Source organism: Botrytis deweyae (genome assembly GCF_014898535.1).
Source record: "Botrytis deweyae strain B1 chromosome Unknown BDEW_011, whole genome shotgun sequence".
NCBI classification, from domain to species: Eukaryota; Fungi; Ascomycota; class Leotiomycetes; order Helotiales; family Sclerotiniaceae; genus Botrytis; species Botrytis deweyae.
This window is the reverse complement of record NW_024066218.1, coordinates 357,798-374,248: the sequence shown is the minus strand read 5'-3', so window position 1 is coordinate 374,248 and position 16,451 is coordinate 357,798. Positions and strand designations below refer to the sequence as shown.

General features: G+C 45.6%; 7 protein-coding genes across 7 annotated transcripts; 3 read left to right on the top strand and 4 right to left on the bottom strand.

Annotated features, from left to right (window-relative positions):
* Window positions 1-335: 335 nt before the first annotated feature.
* On the top strand, window positions 336-1,106 carry EAE98_005572 (uncharacterized protein; the record flags this gene model as incomplete). Its single annotated transcript, XM_038953194.1, has 1 exon — window positions 336-1,106. One exon carries the CDS (start codon window positions 336-338, stop codon window positions 1,104-1,106), a length of 771 nt encoding a protein of 256 aa, XP_038810295.1.
* Window positions 1,107-3,030: 1,924 nt separating this feature from the next.
* Window positions 3,031-4,554, bottom strand: EAE98_005571 (uncharacterized protein; the record flags this gene model as incomplete). The annotated part of the gene is made up of 2 exons (XM_038953193.1): window positions 3,031-4,307; window positions 4,359-4,554. The coding sequence occupies 2 exons, from the start codon at window positions 4,552-4,554 to the stop codon at window positions 3,031-3,033; spliced, it is 1,473 nt and encodes a 490-aa protein (XP_038810294.1).
* Window positions 4,555-5,542: 988 nt separating this feature from the next.
* Window positions 5,543-8,002, bottom strand: EAE98_005570 (uncharacterized protein; the record flags this gene model as incomplete). The annotated part of the gene is made up of 1 exon (XM_038953192.1): window positions 5,543-8,002. One exon carries the CDS (start codon window positions 8,000-8,002, stop codon window positions 5,543-5,545), a length of 2,460 nt encoding a protein of 819 aa, XP_038810293.1.
* A 978-nt stretch (window positions 8,003-8,980) lies between these two features.
* On the top strand, window positions 8,981-10,177 carry EAE98_005569 (uncharacterized protein). Its single transcript, XM_038953191.1, has 2 exons — window positions 8,981-9,576; window positions 9,693-10,177. Exons 1-2 carry the CDS (start codon window positions 9,256-9,258, stop codon window positions 10,065-10,067), a joined length of 696 nt encoding a protein of 231 aa, XP_038810292.1. The 5' UTR covers window positions 8,981-9,255; the 3' UTR covers window positions 10,068-10,177.
* Window positions 10,178-10,348: 171 nt separating this feature from the next.
* On the bottom strand, window positions 10,349-11,426 carry EAE98_005568 (uncharacterized protein; the record flags this gene model as incomplete). The annotated part of the gene is made up of 2 exons (XM_038953190.1): window positions 10,349-10,483; window positions 10,542-11,426. 2 exons carry the CDS (start codon window positions 11,424-11,426, stop codon window positions 10,349-10,351), a joined length of 1,020 nt encoding a protein of 339 aa, XP_038810291.1.
* Window positions 11,427-12,155: 729 nt separating this feature from the next.
* EAE98_005567 (uncharacterized protein) lies at window positions 12,156-13,371 on the top strand (the record flags this gene model as incomplete). Its single annotated transcript, XM_038953189.1, has 3 exons — window positions 12,156-12,246; window positions 12,380-12,500; window positions 12,708-13,371. 3 exons carry the CDS (start codon window positions 12,156-12,158, stop codon window positions 13,120-13,122), a joined length of 627 nt encoding a protein of 208 aa, XP_038810290.1. The 3' UTR covers window positions 13,123-13,371.
* A 164-nt stretch (window positions 13,372-13,535) lies between these two features.
* EAE98_005566 (uncharacterized protein) lies at window positions 13,536-16,451 on the bottom strand (the record flags this gene model as incomplete). Its single annotated transcript, XM_038953188.1, has 3 exons — window positions 13,536-15,608; window positions 15,656-16,130; window positions 16,219-16,451. The coding sequence occupies 3 exons, from the start codon at window positions 16,449-16,451 to the stop codon at window positions 13,536-13,538; spliced, it is 2,781 nt and encodes a 926-aa protein (XP_038810289.1).

The following is a 16,451-nucleotide window of genomic DNA, read 5'->3' as shown; positions in this document are numbered from 1 at the left end:
GCGAGCTCCCCCACGAAGTCCACACGCTAGAACCGATCAAGTTTAATTCTCGACACCCTTTTCGATTTTTGCATAACGCATTACTCAATACATATGCTGAGGCACCCGACGACGAATACTCCAGCGAACCAAATTGGTTAGATTTCAAGTCATTGAATACAAAGTGTCCGTTGGCTAAAGATCTTCAATCCCACCGGATAATTGCACCAACTGACAACGCACCCATCATTGTAACCATACTGGATATATCATGCCTTTGGTAGCCATGTTCAAGATGTTTCCTTATTCAAACTCAATCTCTAAATTCATTCTCAACTTCAATCAGCTTCACCATCATGTCAGACTATCAGACTCTCAAAGCAGAGTACAGCGACCAGGCACACGGCTACGATGACATTGCTTCACTTCCATCAGGCATCTTAGAAACACAGCTCTTGGCTTCAGCACTCGGGGACTGTACCGGACTCAAGGTATTGGATCTAGGCGGTGGCTCTGGACTCCGAGCACGCCAAGTTCTTGATGCTGGAGCAGAGTCTGTCGACCTCGTAGATATAACCCCCGGAATGTTACAAGCCGGGCAGGAGATTGAAGCATCGCTTGGTCGTGATAAGATCAAGTGGCTCGAAGCCGATCTGACTCAACCCCTTGGCAATCTTCTCGAAGACCACCAGTATGACCTTGTCATGGCGAATTGGCTTTTTGACCACGCACCCAGCGAGAAAGCTCTTGAGCAGATGTGGGCCAATGTTGTAGCGAATCTGAAGCCCGGTGGACGGTTTGTGGGTGTCAGGAGTGGTGACCCTAGGGGAATCGTTCCCACCACTGGAAAATATGGCCTCAGATACAAAGATATAGAAAATATTCCTGGAGGAGTGAAGATGCGATACGTGCTCGAATTAGAATCACCACTCGAGTTTGAGGCGACGTTGATGGAAGTTAGTTACTCGGGCTCCACAAAAATGCACGAAGCCTTCGGGCTTGAGGATATCAGAACGGAACGCCCTGAGGATACTGAGGTTGTTAAAAAGGATCCCGAGTATTGGCGAATGTTCTTGGAAAATCCCGGATTTGCAGTTGTGAGCGCGAGAAAGCGCCGTGATGGCTGAGGGAAGGAAAAATCGAAGTGTTGAAATGGATTGCAAATATCGGCTCATCTCCAACACTTTCTGTACCTGCCTGCATATCAACTTCCAAAAATGCGTAAAATTTCATCTCAATTTCCTAATTCCGAATAACAACTTGTTGAACTGAACAGTGCTGCGTTAGAATACATGACGTGATAGTTGGCGAATGCCCATGTACCCTCTGAATAAACAATACATTAGCGAAATTTTATCTGATCTCATATCCCAATCCACAAGCGAAAATGGAAAGAACTTAAATTCTACAACCCATATTTCTATCAACAAGTCTCTTCCAGGAGTCACAACTACATCAAACATGCCTACCAAACGTCTCTCCACCTTTCATACTTGCTCCAAGATACCGAACGGGAAATCGTCACCACAGATTCCCGTCACCAAAGCCACTGCCTAACCCTAAGAGTTCCGTCAATTGCCAAATAGACACTCTTACTGTACCCCCACGACGAGTTCACGGGACCTATGTTAGGTGAAGTCACCAGACGGTACAGCGTGGAAGTTTACAGCTGGGGAATCTTCACAGTAGAGTTCAACGTTGAATATCTGAAGATGTTATTGCCTACGCACCGAGTATCATGCTCCATAGGACCTGAATCGAAATGTGCCAGATGGAACGAGAGTGCCCATAATGGACTTCATTGAGGTTGATCATAGAGCTGTCTTTGCTACGGGAAAAACATTTGTCATACAAGAGAGTAAAAAGCTCCGAATACAACTTGTTTCCAAGAATATCAAGAACAGCTTTCCCAACTCAATCTGCTGCACCAAACTGCCTGGGATATCACCCCACCGTTACTTCTCACAGGTTCTAAATACTCCCGGGACGATGCCATTCCCAAGGCGATCTATTCCTCAACAGTATACCTTCCCACCTCGCCAATTCCTGCATCCTCTTTCTTGAAAATTTTCCTGCATCCGTATCTCTGATAGGTTCTATCAAGACACCGTCTTCCAAACGCATAAAATACACAACACTGCGCCGCACCAAATTTGCTTTCCATAGAACTCTGACCGCCCAGTACCTATGCACACATAGTCCCCCCTCAAACATAGCATAGCAATGCAGCAAATTCCAAAGCCGCACTCTGACACTTCCACTCCTCAAACAAAAGCAAACTGCGCCTGATGATCAGTTTTTCAACTACCCATAATCTTCCCCGCAGCACACAATGGTAGATAACTCTTCTGTTGAACCCTGTGACCATCGTATGACCACCCCGCTTTTCTCCAATTAGACACACATGAAATATACGAGGTCCCCATACTAGACCACCGACTTTGACTTGTCAGCTTATCTTAATTGATAGTTTTCGGTAACGCAGAGGATGATGAGTCGTTGAAGCTGCATATCCGTGAGCAGCAGAAGGATATTGCATTTTTGAGAGACTCGGAGAGAGAATTCGAGTAAAGAAGAACATCTCCTTGAACACAAGGGAAAGAAAGATGAGTCTCCTTGATTACAGGAAAGAGGAGCCGGCAAGCGTTGTGACATTAGTTGAATCGGCGTGTCCTCCGTATAAAAGTACTGTGATTTGTGAAGGGGGAGATACAATTTCTGGGAAACGTAACCATTGAATGAAGTCTTACATTGTTCTACCACTGGGTAATAACAATGAGATCTATATCCCTATCCAAACCTTTCGCCAAACAGTTACAAGTGGCTAGAGCACATGGAAAATGAGCAGTGAAAATTATTGAGATCAAGAAATATCCTCTCATTAATGCCCATCTACAAATCTATGACAGCAATTAACCAATTGCTTCTCTATCCCAAATCCACTTGATATCTAAAAATAAACAAATAAAAGCGCCTCCCATCAAACTCAAACGCCATCCATATTGATGTAATGAATCCAACTACACACTGATAGTCTGTGCCATATCGCCATTATTTCTTCACAACATCAGCTCCCTCTTTTCCCCATCTTGTTGTCTCGTCACCTCCCTGCCATTCCTCTTCTACATATCCTAAATCCTTTTTAACCCTCAAAACAGTACTCTCATCACCCATATTCTTCCCAATATTATCACTGATCTTGATAGCCGGTTTACCATCAGCAGAGCTTAATTTTATGACAATATTCAATGGCGTTGACTTCTTGCCTGAAGTTGTATGAACGAAATCATTTGTGAAGAACGTGCCCACACCAAAGGTAGGCTGGAATCCTGATTCTTCAGCAATTTGCTTGTACTTTATGCAAAGCTCGACGTCTAAGGAATCAGAAAAGACAATTGTTTTCTTGTCCTTGATACCCTGTTCATCGTAGAACTGACGCATCTTCTTTACAAAACTTGCTGGATCGCCCGAATCTTGTCGTACACCAGTGAAAGCTTGCGCAAATGTTGGAGTATCCTCGCTCGATGTGTCTCCCGCTGCGTCCAAAGGCGGATTCGTACTAGTCGTTCCATTAGTCGTAAGTGTATTAGCCGACGGTAATGTAGCAGCTGCCCCCGAAGTGGCGGTTGTGAGAGATGGGATTTTCTGAGAGAAGACCCGGAGAAAGTCTTTAGTACCAAAAGTATCTGTAAGAGCAATACCCAAAACACCTTGACCGAAGCATCCCACCCAATAGTCCAACGCAGTAGCCGTGGCACTTCTATAGTTGTCCGTGATAGCCGCGACACCCATAAACCATTCATGTGCGACAGTTCCTATGGGAGCAATTCCAAATCTCATAGCCAAATGAACATTACTCGTGCCCGAAATCTTTCCTGCCAACTTGCGCTCTTCTCCTGCTTTCTTCGCCTTGACCAATCCGCGGAACACAAGAGCCTGAGTGTGATAATCTCTTCTTCTTCTGGTTCCAAACTCCGACACAATGCATCCAGCTTCTAAAAGTGACATTCCCTTCTCATATGCCTTTTCTTCTTGTCCGTCGTATGTCCAATCCGTATCCATGAATTTAAAGTATGCCTCACTGGTTAGAGCCAACAATGGGATTTCGTACAAGATAGTATCGACCCATAAACCCTTTACCACCAAATTGACTTCTCCTAGGTCCTCATCTTTTCCCTTATCATCGTCTGCTACAAAAGTAGCCTCGATCTGATTTCGCGGATCTAGGCGGAACTCTTTCAAGAAGTTGAGGTAAGGTTGGTTTAAGTATGTGCAGGTGTTTTGGAGAAATCGGAATTCTTCGTCTTTGAGCGCAATATTTCCCAGTTCTATTTTCATAAGCTTCATTTCAGATCAATACTTTAGCTGTGAGTTCTTACTGCTAATTTGAAGCTGTAACCAACGAAATGCAGCTCTTGACAACTTCTTCTCCGGCGTTCTATTCTTGAATGCATACGTCACACGAACGGTGGGAAAGTATTTTAGGACGGCGCATTGCATCGTCAACTTGTAAAGATCGGTATCAAGAAAGCTGATCACCCCCTCAGGGTATTGCGAAGTTGCATAGAAATCCATCTTTGATTTTGATTGCCGGAACCAAAATTGTAATTATGTTGTGATAAATGTTTCTGTGTGTACGAGTACAAGAGAGGTACTGTACTTATTATGATGAAACGATGAACTGACCCCGCCATAAAATTTAGTAGTGGGATGAATGGCGTGGTCTGTGAGCACCAGAGTTGAGGGTTACGTAATTCGACCCACTATGAAGTTTCTAGACTCAAAAATGATCTATAACCTTAAAACCTTTCTATTAACTTATAAGACATTCTTATAATTTCTAATTCTAGAGTTATATATATCTTTATTAAACTAATAGAATCGTTAGAATTCAGCTATTATAAAATAGACATCTTAACATTTTAGTCAAATCTATATATTAGTTCGTATTCTATATATATTTAGTTTTTATTAAAATGAAAAAGAAAATAGTACGGAAATGTCTTAATCGGTATTAAGCGGAACTAAATTACTATTAGATTGAGATACCTAAGTTGAATACCTTTACAGGGATATCTTTACGATATATATCCTTAAAAAAGACTACAAAAGCCGGTATCCTTATGGAGAGGTTTTACTATAGCTTGTAAGTCAATCAAAGGCAGACTGCGGAATTCACGGCCTTCAATACAAGCTCGCAAGTTAAAGTAAGTGGGCAGGTACATGATTTTCATCTCAGCCCAATATCTGGCTGACGGCCAATTAAAACTAATGTAGCATGCTATGTATGAAAAGAATTGTGATCCTTATAATGTTTCTATCCTACTAACTAATCCAATCATGCTTTCTGACTATCGCTATTGATGCAAGATTTTATGAACGCCGATCCTGTGCAACCATCAATATTTCAAACTTCAGTTCTTTATAACGAAATCCAAGCCACCCGCTCCAATCCCATGCATAAACTCCAATCATTGCTCATTCCAACCATTCAATATAAAATCAACTTATATCAGTCCCCCACTGTTTCGCGTGGAAAATGGTATCCTATGCTCCTCGCCATCTATGCAGCATCCCTCATATCGTCTTCCTTCCACTGATGGAACATCTTCTTATAACTCCACTCAGGACTACTCGGTTCAGTGACGCTTTTTCTCTCTCCTCTTGGTCTTATCTCAGTTGGTGACATGGATTTGGGTGAATATATAAACTCCGTCCCATTTCTTATAATCGAGGGAGATGTAGCGAGAACACGATCCGTTCCTGCAGTTATTGGCTGATTTCTGGAGAATAAATCAAGTTGTCTATCAGCGGTCGAGCTAGCTATACCATATACAGCTTCATCTGCTTCTAGTTCTGTAGTGCTTTCATCAGTCTGTGGTTCGTTATCGGCATCAGAGCTTGACGGTGAAAGTGTTGTTTCTCCGGGAGATGAGAGATCTCGAATTTGGTGCTTGATTTGAAGCATCTCTCTTGAAGGAATAGGAAAGCTGAACATTTCATCTTCTAGCCCTAATCGTGGCGTATGACGAGGAGTAGTCCGAGCAGAAAGAGGTCCAGTGTAATGGGAACGCTCTTGATGCTTTGTAATGTCTAATACCGAGGCTGTTGCCCTGAGTGGCGGGCGAGATGAATTTTCCCGTTTCCCATTTTGCTTTGAAAATTCACTATCTTCATCCCGCGACATCAGCAACAAATTTCCGTTATCAAATCTCTGTCTTCCCAGTCCGGTAGACTGTCGGGAGCCCTCACCAGCCCTCAGCCGCCTTAAGTTTACCTCACTTGGGCTAAAAACTACTCTCGCTCGTAGTTTCTGCACAGCAGCATCTAACTCCAGTTCAACGGCGCAGTGATTCCATACACGACTTAATTTTGGCCAAGTAGCTCTTTCTCCAGACAAACAAGCCTGCTCCATGAATTCGGTCGTTGGATTCTTTAATATCCTGGGAAAGTCCTTAAAATTGATTTCCGGTAGAATTGTGATATCGCCAGAATACTTCTGACTCAGGATAGACTTGCACTTAGTTACCAGATTCGGAAATACACCCAATTCAGCCAGAACTTGCATGCGATGCAGAGCTTCAGCCTTTGCCAAATGTGTGAGATTATAGACCCAGCCGGGTCCTCCACTACCATTTTTCATTAAAGTTTCTTTGACCGCTTCCTCGTCTTTGGCGATGAATGGTATAACATGAGGATTGACTTGAGAGACAATGAAGTGATTAACATTGAACATTTCTGCCAACCGAGTCATTGGTAGATCGTTGTCCACACTCCCATCAATCCAACGTTGAGGTGTAGGATTCCAAGACGAAGTCTCTCCCGTAAGCGGATTTTTCATGAGCAATTCCGCTGCAGAAAATAGAAGAGGCACCGAACATGATGCAGCTACCGCTGACCAAATCATGACATTCGGTGCCGTAACGTAGTTAAGTAGTCGAGGTAGCTCGTATACTGAGGCAGATGATACACATATATTGAGAATGCGACGAGATCGATTGTAAGCCTCTTGGAATGTCATATCTCCCAAGAGTTCCCGCATGACTCTCGTTAAGTGTTTGATATCGATCCACGCGCCTTCTGTCAACAACCGCCTGATTCTATCCAGAACTCCGTCTTCGTTTCCATTTTCCTCGAACACTGCAAGGTCTCCGTGCGGGAATTCCTTCAGAACGTCCGGGATCTCTTCATCGGTCCTTGCGCACAACACAGCACAAACTATACTACCGGCAGAAGCACCCGATATGATTCTTGGCAGTAGACGAGCCTCGAACAGAGCCTTCAAGACCCCGATGTGGTTCATTCCAAAAGTTGCGCCTCCACTCAATAGTAAGGCACTTCTCCCAAAAGCCTGCCTAGCATATACAACCTGCTCTAGTATATCCTTTGTCTCCAATCCGACCGGCAAGGCATACTTGGTGTTTTCAACCAATGCGCGTATCGTATCCAACGTCGACTCAATATACCTCTCGATGAGAACTTTCGTTCCAACATGACTATGTTTGTATAGTCTAATGTTGCCCATGCCTCCCAGATCCCTCGACAATGTTGTGCGCACCAATGTAAGCATCTTCTTAATATCGCAATCGATTCTAGCCGTATCCATCTGTTTAGTCCTCGCCTCGATTAACGCAGCGTCGAAGTCGGACGACAGTGAATCGAGTTTCCATGCTTCATTATCCTCGAGTATATCTAACTCTTTCGCGGCACTCCTCCAAACTTCCGACGTTTCTGCGTTCTTCATCCGCAGATTCAAAATTTGTATCCTCTCCTCCTTCTTGCGCAAGGCAAACCGTTCTTCATCCGTCAACCCATCTCGCACTTGTAGTATCTTGTTGTTGAGGATATCTGCACCCGTTCTCAGGATCCTGGTTGCCGGTCCAAACAAGCCAACCGAGGGCTCCGAAACCTTCTCTCTATCATACCCATATTCATTCGCACTGGAAGATTTGGCAGATGTAGCGGTAGTATTATTATTAACGACACAAAATTGTGGAGTCTGAAGGTATCCGAACAACACCATGCTTCTCCCAGTCCTCCATTCGAGGCGTACTTTCTAATGGTCCTTCACAAACAAAGCCTTTGGTATGGTTGCGGAAATGCGTCCGTAGCTACAGTGTTGGGGTATAAAAGAGAGAAAACAATCATTAACAGCTTGGAAGTTATGGTATGTAATTATTTTTATCTTATTTAATCATTGACGTAGGGAAGCGCCAGTGCCGGTAATTGAATGGAATACCTAGTATTGCATGCAGATCTCCTGTGTCAGTCTAGTCCATGCAGTGTCACCGGGCACGAGTCAATCTTACTTTCCAACCGATCTTGATCAAATTTCCGAAACAAGGAATACCTAAGCTCAGCTGATCGTACGGAGATTCTCCATAAGTGTCTAGCAGAAAGTCTATGGGACAAGAGGGAAGAATTAATTGTCTTGTTCTATTCTTTCCGTCCGTTTCTTTGTTGTTCAATTGCGGTGTGCTCGAGTACATGGTAAAGGAGCGCAAATCATCATCAATACTAACGCATTTTAAGCTTGGCTGTGCTGTTCAACTTGGGGAGATCATATGGTGCCTGGAGTGCGAGAGTGCGAGAGTGCGAGAGTGCATGCATGACAATCTGATATACGTATCTTACATGTGAATTAGATTTCCGGCGGTACCATCGGGTCAGTTCAGGATCATCATCTCAGCTGAAAAGATCTCGATTTGTTTCTGTACGCAGGGTAGGTTGCATTTCTCTTCATCAGCGTTATTCCGCTAGCCACTTCATATCAATTTGAGACATCTATGCATTATCTATCAAGAACGTATTGAGGCAGATTCTAATGGCTGTACATATGTATATCCAAAAGCAACAAGTAAGATAGATACCTTGGCAGCCCCGACCCCACCATCGATTTGAACTTGTCGACCTTTTCTCCCGCAGATACCAAGGGATTCGGTGGGCAATAGTAAGAATTCCTAGGTAGAAAATATGTAAGAGAGACATCAAGTCCATTTACCACCGGCCATATTGTAAAGTCTTGGAGTCGGATTATCATAAATCGAAGAAGAACCTTGGCCACACTTATATTTACTAGTCTAGTCCAGCCCTAAATTGCCATAGACTCCACCAAGTCGTCCCCCAACTCTCATATTCACTTCCCCACCTCACAGTCTTGATTTCATTTTACACCCACGTGCACCCCTCGTTAATAACCAACCATAGTAACAAAACTTATTAACATCAACACAACACAACAACCTCCTTACCAGGCAATTCCGACTCGACGCAAAAATGTCACCTCCTCCAACCAAAGCCATAGTTCTCATCTCGGGGAATGGCAGCAATCTGCAAGCACTCATTGATGCTTCGCAAGGGACCAGTGACTCGGAAATCACCATGCCATATGTGAAGATAATTCGAGTCATCACAAATAGAAAGGCGGCGTATGGAGTTACTCGTGCAGCAGAGGCGGGCATCCCAACAACATGTCACAATTTGTTGACGGGAAAATACCACAAAAAAGATGAGAAGGACCCCGCAGTGATTAAAGCTGCGCGAGAAAAGTATGATGCGGACCTTGCGGATCTCGTGATTTCAGAACAACCTGATATCGTAAGTGACCACTTTCTTTTATTATTCCCTTTGATTCTTTTCAACATCCAGTCCTTCTTGAGTCTTCAAATCACTTTTCATTTCCCCTATATTGTAACAATTCTAACAAACACTAGATTATCTGTGCTGGCTGGATGCATATTCTCGCACCAACATTCATTGACCCCCTGACTGCTAAAAAGATACCAATCATAAATCTTCACCCAGCACTTCCAGGAAAATATGATGGAGCTAATGCTATCGGACGGGCTTTCAATGATTTTCAACAGGGCAAGTTGGAGAATAACAAGACGGGCCTCATGATTCATTACGTGATCAGTGAAGTTGATCGTGGAACACCAATCGTGGTCAAAGAAGTGGAGTGCAAAAGTTATGAATCTTTAGAGGAACTTGAGGCGAGAATGCACGCAGAGGAGCACAAACTTATTGTTGAGGGAACAGCGATGGCAATAAAAGAGCTCTGGGCTCAGAGGAGTGATGCAAATGCTTGAATTGTTATTTATAAGAATAGCAATCATTAACGAACCCCCTGTCCCTCTTTCGCATATCGCTTCATACTGCTGTCTAGCAAGTAAAGTCATCCACGCTCAAAACCATTCAACTTCTCAAACTCAAGCAAAGTGCTAGATGATGCTGGGAAACACTGCCTTCGGACTGTCGTCGCCATTGGAGGATTGATTTCGTCATATGGGAATATTTTTTGATCAAATCGGTCCTTGGAGTTTTTCGATCAATGTTGACTCTCCGTCTACGATCATTGTTGTGATTCTGCTCATCGTGGAAGAACGTCAGGTATTGTCATCCGTTGATCTTCGACCCAACGCATGTACATGCTCACATCCTTTTGAATCTGGCCTGGTATATTGGGCTTCTGTATCAATTGAGGTATCCAGCCTTTGGCATCTGACTATAAGGTTACATCAGTTAGCAAATATTCAGCACAAATATTTACAGAGGATTCCTACAGCAGTAGCCATTATCCACTCTATCTCCCCAACTGTACTATTAGGGCTAGGACGAAGACAACATCGTTCAATCGATGCGTAAGCCCCCACAACTTGACCTTTCTTTTTGGCGGAGGCGAAACCGGATTCTTGGAAGCTGGAATTTTGTGACCGGGCATTGGCCGAATCGGTTATGGGTATTGAAATAACCAAAAATTCATGCCGTCCAGGTTCGTTAAGTGATGCAGTAATCAGTACCTCAGGAAACTTTCGCTCAGAGACAACCGGGGGCTTATGGATCATTTCTACCACTTCCATTGAGATGTTGTTCCATTGCTTTCCACCAGCCACAATCTCGAAATCGCTCGTTTCCCAGTACATAGCTCTCCTGCTACTGGCGAGCACAGAGTGACACCAATCTTTCTCTCTCTCAAAGTGTTCTTGCTTGATGTGGAGAGTAAATTCGTCCCAAGAAGCTGTATTCGTTTCTGCTTTATTTTCATGAATACTTCGTCTAGCAAACCAAGTCTCCCCTTCCTCATTTGCTTTCTCTGTTGCTTTATCGTGTGTCCCATTGCAATAATCTAGTTCTTCCTTGGAAACGACACGTTTATACAACTGAACGTCCGTCTTAGACTTGAGCAATTTCCAGGGTGGTTCATTCTGGACCATTCCGTTAAGAAACGGGATCGCCTCTTCGAGTACTGCCGTGATAAATGTCTTCGCGTTTCTAGTAGGATGACCACCACCGTTCAACGGCTTTATAGCTCCACTGGCTGCTTCGATACCTATACCTGCCTCGGGCAACTGAGAATAAGAAAGTCCATTCAATCGTATCCAAGGACCCAGTCTGGAAGAAGCACGAGTGGGCTGGGATGCAGGAGTAGGAGTGGTAGACGACGCCATTGTGTTAAAGTAAATTAGAAATAAGACACCGATAAACTCTGCTATCAATTAAGATTACCACCAATCAACGAACGAAATCGAGCAAGTGTATGTCCCAGTGTACGTATTGAGTATCTCTACAGCTTTTATATCGAAACAACTCCTTCCTACACGGAAAGTACCATCTTATCATCTTACCGTTGTGCCCCTTCTGGAATTAGGTCTGAAACGGCCCTGGCGAGCCTGGGTTGCGGGAGGTGCAGATGGTCCAAGCTCTCTCCCTCCCTGATATGGATGAAATGGCACTCAGATTGAATGGATAATTGAAAATGCTAACATTGTGATGCTATACAACAACCATAAGAATGTTCGGAACTACATGTTCTCTATTAATCGAGTAGATTCAACATTTCTAATCAAGATTACAAGAATTTAAAATAAAAATAATGAATGCTTCATTTGTAATCGAATATTGAAAACAGTCCATACCTACCTACCTACTAGCTACCGGTATGTAGAAAAATGCGGCACCACCGGTAAGCTCAACCTTGAGCTCCAACTACCTAATTAATTGATCCATGCACCTACTCCCACCCTCACCTCATCCACCCCACCAAAAACCCCTCCGACTTCTCCAGACCACAACTAAACCACTCATCCACACACACAATCAAACAAACAATCAAACCCTCAACTCAATCCTCCACCCACCCATCCACGCACTCTCACCCCAAACCCCAAACCCAAAACATGGACACCTCCCTCAAAGGACCCGGCGAAGCCCAAAAACACGACGGCAGCGCCCTCCGCATCGGAATCGTCCACGCGCGCTGGAATACCTGTGAGTACTTCCCGACCGCCCCAGAATTACACACACACTCTCCCCCTTTCAAGCCCTACTAGTACCGTAAACCGTACCGTACCACATCACTTCACCTCACATCATATCACATCACTAACCACGCCCCACGCAGCCATAATCGAGCCGCTGCTCGCCGGTACCAAAAAGACGCTCTTGGCCAGCGGCGTCAAGGAAGCGAATATCGTCGTGCAATCCGTGCCCGGGAGTTGGGAATTACCCATTGCGTGTTCCAAGTACGTGATCTTTTTATTCTATTGCTGATTTGTTCATTCATTCATTCATTCGTACATACATACATACATCCCTTGACTCGCATCCCCCATCCCCCATCCCCCATCTCCCATCTTCCATCTTCTATAAACCATGAATCCCCTCCTCCCTTCCCCCAAAACCCAAACAAACAAATAAAACTAACAACCACCCCCCCTCCCCCTCCCCAGACTCTACTCAGCCTCTCAAATCCAATCCACGCAAAGCTCCTCCCTCTCCGCCGGCGACCTCCTCGGCTCTTCCACCACCGATCTCACCTCCCTCCCCACGCAATCGCAAACCGCCGCCTCCACCGCCCCCTTCGATGCCATCATCGCCATCGGCTGCCTCATCAAAGGCGAAACCATGCATTTTGAATACATAGCCGAGAGCGTCTCGCAAGGTCTCATGCGCATCCAATTAGACGCAGGTGTTCCGCTTATCTTTGGACTCTTGACCGTTCTCACGGAGGATCAAGCGCTCATGAGAGCCGGTGTGGGTACAACCGAGAAGGGGAAGGGTCATAATCACGGAGAGGATTGGGCTGCCGCCGCTGTGGAATTGGGGGTTAAGAAGAGGGAGTGGGCTGCCGGAAAAATTGCATGAGGGGGAATGTAATTGCTATTCATATTTTGGATTGAGTGATGAAGGAAAGAAGGAGTATGGATTATTGGACGATTGGATGATTGGAGCATTTGAGGTGATGTTTTGCTTCTAGATTTGATTCACCAAGGACCGCACATGTTGACACTGAAAAAACAATGGTAAAAAAAAGTCGTTGATTAATTGGCGGTATGAGTTCGATCATTAAAACAAAAAGAAAGATCAAAAAAGAAACCCGCCCAGATCTGAAGAAAATTATATTACTACTATACAAGCAGTCATGCCATAGGTATGATTTCCAGTTCAATGCCCCAAGTCTTACAACGCCAAAGTTTTCATGCTATATATCACAAAGCTATCCCCTTCAAATGCACATGCAGAAGCATCTAATAGCGAGTTATCCACCCATGAGATTATTATTGCGTGTAACCAAGCATTTCCGAGAGACCGCTAGTATCCTTTTTTGATTTCCAAATAGACTTCTTCTGCTCTCTTTTCTTTTTCATTTCCGCCCACCCTTCTTCATCATCTTCATCATCATTATCTACTCTCTGAACAGTCTTGATTGTCGAGGCATGCTTGCTGTCCCAACCACCAATTGCACCAGACATGGTCGCGGTCCTTGATTTGGCATCGGTAAGAGGAATCTGTGAGACTGGTCTATATCGACCAGGCAATCCAACATTGCTTCGTTCAGATGGCGCGATTGATGGAGCATAACCATTGCCTTGAGCGTGTGGCGATGGTAAGAATCCTTGGCCATTTTGTTGCTGCAACCAAGGCATGCCACCAGGTTCAAGCATACTCATGGTACGTTGTGCGCTTCCGGGTCGCAGGTTTGGGCCCGAGTTGCTAGTAGGCAATTGCTGACTTGAAGGTCGTTGCATCTCACCAAAGTTTGGCTGAGACATGTGACCCATCGGTCCCAATTGACCCAGTGGACCAAGCTGTGGCGCGCCACTGGGGGGTGGGGTACCTTGTCCACCTTGGTTTGTTGCCATCATTTGCATAAATTGCATCTGCATCTGCATAAATGATTGCATTTGTTCCGTCATCCGGATCTGAGCTTGATCACCAGGAGTGAGCATTGGCTGAGGCATTCCTCCCATAGGTCCCATCTGGCCCATACCTAATGCACCCCCTCCCATGGCTACTTGTCCCATCATCGGTGGAGGAACCATACCAGTGAAGCCGCCAGGAGGCATCTGGCCATATCCAGGATTTGGGCTTCCTCTTCGCGCGGCTCGAGAGCGTTCTTCCGTGGCAATGACACCTACGAGACCTCCGGGAGGAGCACCTCTGTTTGGAGTGCCGTTGATAGACCCTGGGCCACCATTCCCGAATGCCAGCGACTCTCTATTTGCTGGATAAACGAGGCCTGCACCAACATAGGGGTCTTGAGGCAAGTTGCGAGCAAACACAGGCAAAGGTCCTCCAACACCTGGAACACCTTGAGCAGCACCTCTAAGATTGGGGTTTGATCCCATGCTAGTTAGTCTGGTTGTAGGTGGCTTGTTCTTATTCGGGAATCCATGAGCAGCGAGAATGGCCAAAGGAACTTCTTCATCCTCCTCCTCTCCATCCTCCGTCGCACCGTCGAGTACCAAGTTGGGAGTACTGTGGCTGCTAAACATTGAAGGTCGGGATGGGCCTGGCGAAGGTGTCGAGTCTCCGGTGACTTTCATCATCTGTTGTCTGTACACTGACATGTGAGCCTCCTGCTTTCTTCGTTGCTTGGCAGCATTCTTGCTCTTCTCTGCTTCGTCTTCATCGTCCTCATAAGTCTCTTCCTCTTCCTCCTCAGCTTCTTCATCTTTCGGGCGTCCCCCAACACTTCTCAAACGCTCTTGATCTTGTCTGTATCGTTCGAATTGGGCCGGTGTCATAACCTTGTTCACTGGAGCTTGCCTCGAAGGAGGGGGTGATTCTGACCTCTCCTGGAATTGCTGAGCTAAATCGGCGGATTCAAAAAGATCTTCATCTTCTTCTGGCTCGAGGAGCTGTGTCTTTGCAGTCGCCTTGGCGTTATATGCTGCTTGAGAAGGGAGTGCCCAGCTTTTTCGGGCTTGAGGATTGCTTGGTGCTTCACCCAGATGTCTGCTCGCATTGACAGACTCGCGCAGGAGTGCAGCGTCCTCGTCAACACCATCAAATTCCAATGTGGAGTGGCGGCGCATGGAAAGAGCACTGCTTCTCTTAAGTGTCGAGTCGGGGCGAGGCGCACTTGAACGCGGTCTTGGGATAGCTTGGTTCCCATCAGTTTGATGCAAAGGACCATGCCTTGGAACCGGAGGAGGTTGGTGAGCAGGAGGTCCCATATTACGAGTGACCACTGGAGGTGGACTAGTATTTTTCATGAGTCCATCGTTTGATCCCCAAGAATATGGTGGGTCTTCAATGGGTTTGCGTTTGTCAAGTATAAGGGGTGACGGTTGGTTAGCACGATTAGCAGAGTACGACTTCAATGCTGGCTCGGGTGGGAGTATTTCCTGCTTCGTGTTAGTGAATCCACGTTGATGGTAGCGACTCGACTTACAGGGCTCTTGGTAAATCCTCTGACGCCAGGCGAATCTTGAACAGCACTCCTTCGGTGCGCCATTCCAGCAAACATGTCTCCAAAGTCGTCACCCATTGTCAGATCCAAATCTCTCTCTCCGAGTTTTGGTGGTGTAGCCGTGCTTGCGTAGCTGGATGCAGTTACCGCGCGGGTTCGACTCGAGGCGCTATCGTCGCGAATAGTTGGGGAAGGTGGTAGTTCGTCTGATACTTTTGATGGAGAAGGAGTGGCTTTGTTTCTACCCCAAGAGAGTGTTCTTCCAGCGTTCTTCAGAGAAAATCCAGACGATGTCTTTGGTAGCGGCGGCAGGGGAACGTCGCTGTGTCTATCATGTGGTGTTCTCCAGTCTTCGTGGCCAGGTGTCTCCATCGATGAAGGGGCTGTAGATGCTGCACTTAACCTTGAAGAATTATCTGTGGTCGATGCGGTGTTCGTATTTGACGCTCCACTACCACTTGAAATTTATCAGCTTATTACGCCAAGGGTGTACCCTAGCTGTAGGTCCCCTGAACCTCCCACCCAGGTGGAATTTCAGTACTAACCGATTGACAGTATTAACTTTCATGCCCTCGAAAAGGTTGTCCTCCTTGTGCGAATCGGCTGTACCGCTTGCTCTAGCAAATTTTACTCCACCGTCGAAAGATGGACCAGACTTATGACCCCCAGCTGGAGGACGCTCGAAAACCTTAAAGGACGATTCGACGGGAGGTTCGGGATTCTCCAATGCATTTGCTGTCGACTTGCGTCGCCCAAAACTCTTTGGAATTAAAGGCAT